This window comes from Ammospiza nelsoni, chromosome 3, assembly GCF_027579445.1.
Source record: "Ammospiza nelsoni isolate bAmmNel1 chromosome 3, bAmmNel1.pri, whole genome shotgun sequence".
Lineage (NCBI taxonomy): Eukaryota > Metazoa > Chordata > Aves > Passeriformes > Passerellidae > Ammospiza > Ammospiza nelsoni.
The window spans coordinates 96,440,718-96,453,700 of NC_080635.1; the positions used below are offsets into that span (position 1 = coordinate 96,440,718).

General features: G+C 36.0%; 1 protein-coding gene across 20 annotated transcripts in view; it reads right to left on the bottom strand.

The window, feature by feature from the left end:
- Nucleotides 1-12,983, bottom strand: part of RIMS1 (regulating synaptic membrane exocytosis 1) — a 306,477-nt gene that overhangs the window by 71,403 nt on the left and 222,091 nt on the right. For 19 of the 20 annotated variants that reach the window (XM_059469483.1, XM_059469463.1, XM_059469472.1 and 16 more), the window contains one exon: nt 9,169-9,281. In XM_059469483.1, the coding sequence (XP_059325466.1) occupies nt 9,169-9,281 (113 nt within the window). Of the gene's footprint in view, nt 1-2,321; nt 2,444-3,647; nt 3,773-9,168; nt 9,282-12,983 lie in introns of those variants that run through there. The other variant, XM_059469482.1, reaches the window with a different exon arrangement.

Here is a 12,983-nt window from a genome sequence, read left to right on the forward strand (position 1 = left end):
ATCAAAGAGACTCTACATTCTGAAAAATTTGGAAAACAGTGTATTTTGTCAATAAATAATATCTGATAAGAATCCCCTCATACATTTCAAAAAGGGTAGGTAAATCAGATAAGTAGTAAGATATATGTTTAAAAGATAAAAGTCAAGTGATTAAGCCCAGGAAAAAAATTTCCATCCCTTGCACTCATTAAATGAAAATACCTTTCTAAATGGACATTCTTGCTCAAAGGCAAGCATGGGCCTAATGCCAGAATGACTGGTGACATTACATGGTCTGTGATTCAAACTGGTAGCATTACTGTGCTTTTCTAGATGGTAGAAAACATATGGATGTCTTAGCACTGGCCATACCATTTTCTATAAGGATGAAGTCTGAATAAAAGGCAGCCTTTTCTCTTGAGGCACTTCATATTTCTGTTCAAGATGGGCAAGACAGAATGAGGAGGTGCAGGCAAACAGTATGACTTGGAAAAACTCCAAGTCTTACATGCACTATTAAATGTCAGAGTAAGCTACATAACAAAGAAATAGGCATCAAGATTTCAGATAGCTGCAGCTCTCTCCAGAATTCATCACACATCCATTCTTTATGATGCAAACTTTCAGAGAAAAGGTCTAGAAGTCTAAAATGACACAAAGATTTCTTACATAACAAAGTACTGAAAAGTAAGTTCAAGTTAAAATTTATCTCATAAACTTATAATCAATGCTTCTGGGGCAAACTCAACAGGTTCAGGCAGGGGAATAGAGGACTGCACTTATTCCAGAAGACAGGAGAAGTCCGACCTATTCTTCAATTTCAATCTTCACATTAGGCAGAAAGGTTGAACAGTGACAAACAGCTACAGCTGTAGTGCCATCAAGAAGCATGTACACAGCAAAAACTAGGAAATTAATCTGTCTGAGCAACTTAGATGTTCTGTGGATGGGGATCAGGGGGAAAAAACTATCTGGTTTGAGGAATTATATATGAAATAATAAAAAAAAAATCTGGTTTGAGGAGTGGCAGCTGAGGAATAAACTAGGCAGAACTCATGTCCATAACAAAGACAAGGAAATAAAGCAGCAACAAGATTTGGATGGGAGAGTCCTCTAGTGCAGAGATGGCTGTGTGGGACAGAAAAGCCACACTGGTGTTGGACCAGGATGATCTATTTCAGAAATAATACAGAGTCTCCATTTCTGTTGAACCTGCAGGATGAGTTTTGCAGTATGCACATAAAAAATATCCTTGCAAGAGGTTTCATGGCTATAAAAATTCTCAGCAAACTCTACCAGGAAATTTAAAAAACACACAAAATCATAAGCAGAAAAATGTTCTGAAATATAAGGTAAGTAAAACAAAAAAAAAAAAATCTATTTGTTGCCAAGATGAAGAACTTGCTACGATTTTTTTTGAATAAACAACTTCAAAAAATAATGGCAACATGCAGATAGTGAGGGAGATGGCTCTGAACCCTGTCTGCCTGACCAGAACCTGCTGTAGCTACTTCAAGCTTGTGTGCATGGATTTCCTTTCCACGGGAGCTGATCGTTCTCTGGGCCTCCTCCCAGTCATAACTAAGGCACAACCAAGGCACATATTCAGATTTCCAAGCTGGAAGATGAGCTTGGATCTCTCAGTACACATAGAGGCATGGTGGCCATCTTGATATTAACAACTCACTCCAGAAGGAAGATATAGAAACCTGAACTGGATGATGCAACATTCAGTTCCTTCTCAAAGAGCTTCAGGGATGATCCACAGAGAAGCTTCTATGTAAAAGGAAACAACAAGGAAACAAACACAGACCTCTTAAAATTAGGGAAGAAAAAAAAACCCCAAAAACCTACAAAACAAACCACTGATTTTGGCCGCAAAAAAACCTTCAGCGTTTTCATAATCTGCTGAAGACTTTATGGCAACCTTTTCAATTGATGGAACAGATGTTTGTTGCAGACTCATATGGTCAGTGTTGTTCACTTTTGTAGTATATACTCTCCCTCACACTTATGTCTCCTTTCATAAAACATCCTGTAACTCCCTCATCCTAATCTCTAACCTACTATCTAATCTTATTACCTCTTGTAAGAAGTTACAGTGAGCTACTAGTGTAAATCACCTCAAATTAAGATATTTATGGTCCCCCAGATCTGCTGGGACTTCACTCTTCTGGCTGCTCTTCTTTTGCCCAGCTCTTTTTAGCCCCTGGGTTCCATCTGCCATCAGCTCCCTTGAGCCAGAGGAATCTGTACATGTAAATATCCCACCACCTTCTACACACGCCCAGATATTGAGCCAGATCCATCCAAATCTTGTGGAAACAAGCTCTTTTACAAACCTGTTAGAGACAGTCTAGTTTGTCTGCACAAAGTCCATTGCTTTAAACAAAAAAATATCCACTGCAGCCCAAATCTTGACAGAGGCATAACCAACAAACAGGTAAGATTGATTTGTACTGTCCTGTTTGAGAGAAATATAAATACTGAGACAGAAATAATTTGTAAAATCAACCACTGTTAGCACTTCCTTAAGACATTTCATAGAATATTCTAAACATATAATTGCTAACACCTAATTTGCATATCACTTTTTCATCTCTTTTTAACATTATCATGAAAACATACTTCTGTATGTTTGACATGGATGTTGGAGTCCATACCTAGTGGAGAAGTTGCTTTATTTTTACGTAAGCATTCATCCCTTCAGAAAGTAAAGTAGTTGCAGGAAATACTTTGATTCAAGTTCAACTCACAGTTTGGCTGTGACCCACCCAAGCCTGTATTCAGACCAGAATTTCCCAAGATGAGCAGGACTCAGGAATAAAGTTTAGAAAAGGTTAATCAGTGCTAATAATATTGATGTAGCACAGTATTTTGATTGTAACATTAAAAGGGTGGGGTGGGTTTTTAAATTTTTTTTTCTCTACAAGCTTCATTTGCATTTTGAAGTAATTTCTACTTTCAGCTAAAAGGGAAAAAAATAGGACTTTTCTGCAATGTGGCTTTGACAGAGACATAACAGACTACAGTTTCCACTTTCTGGGACAGCTTTAGATAGCTGCTGTTTCAGCTCACTGATTCTCTGGTATCAGCACAGGCATAAATTCATAAAGGTGAGCATTGTATGTCTGTCCCTAAAACCTTCCCCACAATGGGAGTAACTTTCTGACATGAGACTGACATGCAAATAGAACACAGCTCTTTGTTCAGAATGTCTCTGCATACAATAAATGGTTTCTGACCATCATGACCTTAAACTATTCCTAAGCCCACACCTAGGAAACATCTTTCACTGCTGCCAAGGACCATGGCTGCATCACTAGAAGCATGTGCTGTGCAGAACTCAAGAACAGTTTAGGAAAAATCTCAAGTCTGTGTGAACATTTAATCAATCAAGCACCTTCTGAACCATATTCTGTAAAATATCATGATTACTTCTGTTAAATCCAGTATATTGCATTTCAATAGGAACATGAGAAATCATGAGAGAAACCATTGTCAGATTCTAAAGAGGGGCATCAGACAGCATAGTGATATTTGAGAAACAACCTTTTTGTATGTTAACAATGTTAACTAAAACCTATGCACTGACATGGAGTATAATGAAGCAAAAGCCAGTATCAACAGTTGCCAAACATTTGTAAAAAAATTACATAAATATTTACCTTTTGTGGGAGAGTTAAAATTCTCTTGCTCTTCAATGAATTAAATGCACGGAATGATGGAAACAGAAAAAGAAATCAGCAAATTTAAAGTTAGATAAAGAAATGTGTTACATGTGACAATGGCATGTACAGTAGTCAGTACTCCAGCAGATGTAAAAGTAATGTAGAAAATTAAAGTGATAAACCATGACAAATAATAAAGTCTATGACTTTTTCTTTAAAATTAACAGGAACAATGATGTTACAGAGAACCAGATTGTGGAATCTTTAAGTATTCTACTAGAGAAGTATCATCATACCCAAATTTATGAATGACATAAAACCTTGTTTTAAATATCACTCTTACTTCTGAACCACACAGCACTATTTGAAGCCTCTTCTGCAATAATGAGTGTTACAAATTTATTTCAGTATTAACTGAAATCTATAATACTCAATAATCATCAGACTATAAAAAATCCATTTTTAAGGAAAACATAAAAGATTATGAGCCTTGTGCTCATTTGCGAAAGTTAACAGTGCTGAGAAAAATACTCCCCATTATAAGCAAAGATTCCACAAGCTGCCTCAGAAAATGCAGTGCCACCTAATAATTTAAAAACAAAATCAGAAATATGGAGACAAAACAAACAACATTGATAGGCTGATATCTAAAACTGAAAGGACTTATTTTTTTTCTTCTGCCACTCAATTATTATACTGATAGATTTAAAAAATTTTTTGACTGAAAAGGTTTAATCTTTTACCATTACCAAAACCATACTGTCACTGCAACGACATTTCAATGATCAAGTACACAAACGCAGAACTGTTTTCACTAGCACTTCTTTTTCTTTTGGGATCTTACATTGGTTAAATATAAAAAGATACTTGCAACTCAATGTATTATTTGACAACATACTGATTTTCTGTACAAAATTCTGATTCTTGTTTGTTAAAAGAAAAAATACTGGACATCAAAACACTTTGTTCCTCTGTGACATCACCATTGTACAAATATCACACATGAACTTTATACATGTAATCTCCATTCATTCCAGCAGAATCTTCATGTAGTTTTCCCTGATGTAACACTAGCACACACACACACACACTCACACACATGCACTTCACCTTCCATACAAGTGCTGCATACAGCTTTTTCCAACATGATCTAAGGTACAGCAACACCTAATGCTGGATGCACACTTGCTTTGCTCGGTGTCACCACGTGAGCCCTACTGCTACAGCCAGATGCCACTGGAAACACACACAACCCCACAGCTCCAGTCAGATTTAGAGATGCTCTTTATGTGGAAACAGACTGCTGTTATCCCAAACCTTACTCTCATTATGTGACTTCTGAAGTAGGAAATTACATTGTCAAAGCTATGAAAGAGAAACCCAAAGAAGACCCAAACAGAAGGCAGATAGAGGGAGTAAGACCTGTTTTGCACAAATTACCCCTGAAAGACTGTTGCTATACCACAACCATTGCACATTTATATTGCTGGTTCATCAATTTCAACAGTGTTGTTCTCCTTTGTTATTTAGTTGCTAGAGCGATAATATAATCCCTACTATCTGCTGGTATATTCACTTCCTTGATCAATACAATGATCAACCATTATGCAAAAGTGCAGAAACCCACCCTCAAATCATATTCAAGAAAGAATTCCTGTGATGTTTGATAGCTGCAGGGACAGAGGATGGACTGAGTAAAGACCACAGATGTACCCTTTATACGAAAGTATAATTTTAAAACCATGCAACTACAACACAAAGTTGTTATAGAAACAGCTAAAAGGCAAAGTCAACGCAGAATCCTCATTCCTCTTAACTATTGCACAGTTCCACTCAAACATGATGCAAATAAAAATACAGTGATGCAAGTCTCTTACAGCCCAGCACAGAATGACATATTGAGAATACACCATTGTCCTTACCATGGCTTAGAATTTCACTGCTTTAGTCACTGAGCCAAAACATCTTCATAGGATTAGGTCCTTTTATAAAATCATCCATTAATACAAGAAAAATCAAAACCACTTCTTTAGTAGCATAAGTTAGGGAAATTACTATTAGATTGTGATGTCTTGAAAACACACACAGACACATCTATACAGGACTAATTTTCAATATTCAAACATCTCAAGACCTTTCAATACAACAGCATCCCAATCTTTTGTTCCAATAAATACTGCTGAGAGGGTTGCAAAGGAAATAAATACAACTATGTCGTCCTTGAATATGACTGTAATAAAAATAAAAATCATGTTGCCTAAAAATTACAGAAGCCTACAGTCTTAACTGCACCCACTTTTTAAAACCTGCATGCCCTCGAGTTGCTATTATTTAGTTAGCATTTTCTCAAATATAATATAACTATGCCTCAACTCCACTCTAAAGCTACACAAAGCTGCTGTCCCCTTCAGAATATAATCACCAAGAAGACTGTCATTTTTTCACTTTTTTTTCCAGTGTGAATTATAACACTGTTTAAAGGTTTTAATCTATAAACTTGATATTTTCCTCTACATTTATGTTTGTTTCTCCATTCCTGATCAGTAGTGTCCTGATCAACTCTGTTTCTATAGTGGAATAAGGATAACTACTTTGGTCTTCTCTGTAGCAATTACTTCTGTGAGCTTGGTTTGTTCTTTAAGAAAGTATGTGCATTATTCAGGATCTTGGAAAACTACCTTGGTTTCTTGTAAGCTGAATTTTTATGATTCTCAGGCTGCCAACCAGAGTAGTAACTAAGACAATATTATTCGGTAAAGACAAAGAAACAAGCTTTTGTTTAGTTCTAAACTTGACAACAAAATGGAATGTCTGAAATATGTCAGCCAAGCCTTATTAGCATGGATATGATCACTTACAATTGATAGTTAAAGATCAGAGATTAGTACTTAAAATATAACTCTATTTCTCCACATGAAAACTGCTACCAGTCTGTCGCTCGTTCATTAAATCTCATTTGTTCCATAATGAGGACTTTAAAGAGTAAAAAAATTACTTCACTGGATTCTTCTATGTCTTCTGAATGTTCAAGACAGCAACTAAGAAGCCCATTCTTGATATACAAATATGTAATTTTTTTTGCAGCCATCGCTATGCCTTGCGTAACAGACCTAAATGCATATATGTATATATTTAGATTCATAGATGTATATATTTAGACGAATATTCGACCCTCATAAAACAATAGGATTCTTATGGAAAGCAAAGAAGTACTTTACTATAAAAATGATACTTTATGGCATATCACACAGGTTTTCCTTGAAATGCATGATGTCAAGATGACCATCAAAATATAGGAAGAAAATGCATTTTGAAATATTTCCAAAAATATTGCACTAGGTTTTGACATCATCTGTATCTACGGTGACTGTGAGTTTAAACCAATAAGGACACATGCCAGTTCCAAGCACAGTTAATACAAATCTTTTGCAGACCTCAGTATGTTCTGGGTTCAATACTACATTAAGGTCAGATCACTTCTGGTCACTACATTTGACTCTGGTACTCATTTGTCAGGGATTATAGAGGTGGAAACTAATATTAAAATCTGGTACTGAAAATCAGAGCAAGTACTGTGGTCTTATGGCCTTAGTGAATTTAATTTCTAACAGTAGTATTAAGTTAGATATACTAGTATAGTACTTCAACAGATACTGACACCATTTTTTAAGCACATATTATAAAATCTATTCAACTTCGTACTCCTCTGCAAACACGTTCTGAGCCGGAACAGGGCATTAAACATGGGTAAAATAAGAAAATCCCCCAATCAGAAGCAAAGTCAGTCACGCAGACAAAACCCAGGCACTGTGTCTTTAAGCACTGGCTCCAAGTGCTGTGAAACAGCCCCAGCAACAGGTGGCACGATGTGTAACAACACCAAACCACGGCGCATCTCACCTGCACATTTCACATGAAAGGCGCGAGCACAGTAAGCACAACTGTAAACAGGAGTTCACTGAAACTGCATCACTTTACAAGTGTTCACGGTATCAACAACTTTATAAACCCAGAGTAGTTCTGGCCTTCTGCTCAACTTTCATTTTTTCTTTCCTCTTCTGTACACATCCCATTTCTACTCATTTTCATGGAAAGGTCTACATTCATTCCAATGTCTTCAACAAAACACACAGTGGTGTTTTACTCTCACACACCAGTTACCAAGACCAGTAGAAAGATGATATATGAATATGAAAAGGAAAGCCAAATCAAAATTAAATTAAAAGCTAATTCATCATAATATATTTTACCAAATTCTGAAATTGAAGTAGAAATATTGAAAAAAGTTGAAATTCATTACTTATTACATTTCCCTATAAAGCTCCCAACTTGCTAATATGCAGAAATAGAAACTCTGTATGTAATTTATAATTCAGACAGTACTAGAGCCACTACAAAATGAGAGGACCTGAATAGGAAGTTTAAAGTTAATAAAAATCACTTATATCAGTATATTAATCATTCAAAATAAACACATTTATAAAGTAAGAGTACGCTTTATATGTGCTAATTCAGGGGGTTGTATGCCATCACAGCTCAAAGCCTTAATGTTAATGCAAACTAATTGCAGATTAATGCAAGCCATCACACAAGAAAACCTCATTGGTAATCTGCCATGATAAGGTGGTCATGGTCAGCAACTTTATCTGTTCCAGAATATGATCTGCCGACAGTTCTGCAATGCATTACAATAATTCATCATTATAAGCATTTCTTTAATTTCCACAAAGAAGAAAACCTTTTAGAATGTGGCAATCTCAGCTGTTGCTTGTAGTCAACAGGTTTTTTTAAACACAGAAGAAAACATGAATGTACACATTTTTTCCATTGTGCCACTTCATTTTACCATAACAGCTCGTTCTCTGTGTGTAGTATGTTGCTAGAAAAGGAAACAACAATGTACATCCTTATTTGATCTTAGTAGGTAAGAAACTTCTTCCACAATCATCGGGTCTACCTTGTCCTTTTCAGAAACAAGTATCACTCTTTGCGTGATCAGTTTATTCTTAAGCAAGAAAAGACTGGTGACCTGTGCTCTCACATTTCCCATGGTAATTGTTTTCATTCTTTATTCACTGAACTATGAACTCCAGAAGAAAAATAGATCTGTGACATTTATTATTAATCTATGTTAATAATGCACAACAATAAATATAAATCACAAAATAAGAAATGAGTAAGACTGTCAAAAAACCTTGCCCCAGTTTTTTTGTTGGTTTTTTTTTGGTTTTGCTTTTTTTCTTGCTGATAACATAGTAGACATGTTGGGAACTACCATGACTCAAATAGAAAATTTAAACATGAAAAGGTACTAGAAAAGTAAGGCAATTAAACCACATGCAATAACCCACCAGTCAAACTTCACTGGATTTCCAAAACTGCAAAGATGCTTTCATTTTCTTCTATTGCTTTACTGGTAGAATTACAGCATTGGACATATAGTTATGCAAGAAGACTTAAAGTAAAGAAGCGTAAGAAATCAAAGAGTTTGAGCTATCACAAGCTCATTATTTGATACCTTGCTCTATACTGCCACTTCTTACTGGAACTTGTGGTAGCTGTCTTCCCCTACGACTGCTGAAGGAGGTGTCCGCAGGAGGAGACTGCGTGGGACTTCCTTGCTGATGTGTTCTGCAAATGAAATTGAAATGAAAGCAAAATAAGGCAAATGAAGACATATTTTATATTTTGATTTTTAAACACAAATTAAGTTGCAGGTACTGAAGATGGGTTTGAAAAAGTTTGCATCTGGTCTATGCCATATGCACATACTCCGGCCTAGATACCTAGTCAAATGTAAGTCAAGGCCTTACATTTAATTTCTCTAACTACTTTCCGCTATAGAAAAATTGTTTCCTTTTGGTTTTTTGTTTGTTTAATTTATTTATTTATTTGTGGGTTTGCTCTGGTTTATGTTTTTTTGTCATTTTGGGGTTTTTTTTTTTATAAAGTAATATTGAAAAAGCAGTGAATGGAAGGCAGTTTTCTAAGAACCACTTATGATTATTACTCCCAATTTCTATACATTCTCCTGCATTGGTACAAGGGCAATATAAAATGCCACTTTTATGTTCTAATAAATTTAATATTCCCTTTATGCTAATGCAATAATTGCATAAGGCCACTGGACAGCAAGCATCTATTTCCAAAGGACAGTGTGTGTTTTTTCCCCAGAACGCAAAGAAGGAAAAAGACCTTTAACTTTTGAACTGGGGTGGGATAAGGGAGGGTGTGTGCATGTAAAACATGCACAAGACTTTTAATATTCATATCTAAGTAAACATCCTAAATCACTTTGGCTGAATTCTAGCTAGCACTATTTCAGAACATTTTGGCTACTTGATGTCTTATTCACAGATACAGTTTCAGAGTGTAAAGCATCAAATCCCTTTGGAACCCTAACATTTAAAATAAGTATGGACAGCTATAATAACTATAGGGAAAAGGTTTAAGAAAGTAAAACAAAGATGAGAAGCAGCAGATTGCTGAGGAGAGATTACTGTGAAATGCCCTTGCCAGTTACAGTAATGTCACCTCATTATAGTGCATAAGCAGTTTATCCAATTGCAAGTACATCACTTGTAATTTGAAGTAGCACATTTGTGCAAGTTCAAAATACTGTTGGCTTTCACTAGGTAGATCAACTGACTTTCTCTCAGCCTGTGAGATCAGAGTTTGCTGTGTGAACACAGCATAGCACAAGCTAACAATACATACAAGAGGACTAGCACAGGACTAGCACTATGAATACCTGGGTTTACCACAAAAGCATTTCTGTTTCTAAAACATACCTTATGTTAACTGCATTTCAGTTAGTGACCTAAAAAAGGTCAATATGGAAGCACACCTGTGATTCCCTTACTTTCCTTTACAATTTGAAATAGAAAATCTATTTAAGTACCTGTAAGGACTAAAACAGAAATATAGTTCTAAAGAAACTCTAATGAAAGTATAAATAATATTATGCAGCAAAGTGATTGATCGTGTTAGTATAACAGACCATAATTACTACTAGGTCCATAACTACAAGATAACCTGAAGCACTCAAAGTTTGTAGAGTGCCAAAATATTCTAACTGTGCCTTTTTACTCTTGTTTGGCTTTCCAACAGGGTAGCCTTTATGAAGGGTACTACTGTATCAGAAATTATACCAGAAATTTCAATTCTTGTGCCATCATTTCATTGTGGGGTAGTGTGTTGGGTTTTTTTTTTGGTTTTGGGGTTTTTGTTTGTTTGTTTGTATGGATTTTTTAATTTCTGCTGACACTTACGAAATTTCCCTTCCAACACCCAGCACAACTTCCCCACAAGACACAGTCAAGGTATCCAAGGAACTTTCTGGTTCATATGGCTATCATACAATAAGAAGCAATCCTAAAAAAGCCCCTATATATGAAATAACACAAGGATGTCTGCAAAGGACAACAAACGGGTTTGGATTCAAAAGAATTTCATCAGTAACAGCCCCTGTGGAGTCACAATGCAAAAAAACCACCAAGATTCTGTTGCTTGAGCTTGTATTCCCTCTCTTAAATTCTAACATTTCCTCAGCTAACTCCTGGCTTGCCCTAGTGATAACCATAATATTCTTGCAGATACTGAATTTCCTGATTCTGAAAGATGCTTACAAGAACAAAGATGACCTGACTTCTGAAATTTTCTGTTTCTCCATGCTGACTACAAAAGCAATCCATGCAAACTATTGCACTTAACCAGGTTTGAAGCATCTATCAGATGTCTAAATATCATAACATCCATAAGGTAAATATGGACCTTAATCTGTGCCAGAAAGTTATTGTTTGCTTTTACTATGGATAAATGCTTCAATCTAACATAATCATCATGCTCTCAGTTCTGATTTTTTTTCCTTTTAGAAGCTAAATATACAGGAATTTATCTGAGAGCCCAGTGAAACACTAGAAGTCTGTCCCACCATTACAGAACAGGACAGGACTTACCGGCAACTCAGAAACTTATCTCCTTCTCCAGTAACACTTTTTATAGACATGCCTTCCATGAAAAGGACAGAGGATCTGCTTAACTCAAATGAAGACAAATCAGGCTTAAGGTTTGCATTAGGTGGAGTATTACAATGAGATTAATATGCCTCTTGGTGTGCTAATGAAAAGAGAGACAAAAGGCAATTGAAGAATAACTAGAATGGCATTTAGGACTTGCTGCCCTTGATCTGTTACTTGCAGGAAGAAGCCTGCAAATGGCTGATCAGAAGATTGAGACAAAGGGGAACACGGAAGAAGTATGGAAGACAAAAGCTAGTGAGAAGATGAGACAGAAGTGAGATAAGAAGTAGAAAGAGAAGAGGAATCTGGGAAAAAAATGCTACCTGGTGAGCAGTGAGACTGCAATGAGCATGTACATGTGTATCTCCTGGTTCCTCACAGAGGAAGGAGACACTGCAAGCAGCAAACCTTTTAACTCAGCTGTCAGTGGCCTACAGGGGAATCCCACAGACTCCAGCTCTGCCAGTACACAGGAAAACTCTAATTCCTTTCCCTTCAAACTGATGCCTCAGTAGCATGCTCCTACCTAAGAAACTATAAAGAAAAACTAAGAATAAGCGAGGGTCACCAATCTCCAGCTCACCCCTGGAATAGTGTCCTATGCCAAATACAGAAAATACAGATCAAGGCTTGTATCCTAAAATACGACAAGTAATGTCCAATCTGGTAATTCTAGGGTGAGGGCTGAAAGAAAACAATTTCAAATTTGCATAAACATATTTTTGCCCATTCATAAAAGAACAGAAAATTATTTTTGTGTAATCACTTTTACTCCTTCAGAACACTTTACTGAATCCTATCTAGAAGGCTTATCTCATCAAATTAGAAGAACTTCTAGGCTTTATAAACTATCAAGAGGCTGTTTTCTCTCTTTTATTTACATTTCCTAAGCTATCACACTACACAGAAAACTCAATCTTACATAGCATGTTGAAATGCCTTATGGAGAAGCTGAGAGCATGCTGATAGGTTATTACAGTAATCTGCTGATAGGTTATTCCAGTAATCTGCTGATAGGTTATTCCAGTAAACTAATAGTAGACAGGATTTGCAAATAAAAAAATAAAACCCAATTGTAAGAGAAAAATGAATATTTGAAGAAAAAATAGTCTCAAGCTATATTTGACAGGATAATTCATTGCTTGCCCTATTATCAAAACTGTCTGTCACTAGTGCAATATTACATCTGTGATGGAATACTGAACTACAGAATTCAGACTTACTGAAACATTTTTGTCTCACATCTAATGCTAGTGAATCATTTTATGGAAACAGAAGCCTACAACAGGTGCCATGGAGATGTACAAAGAAG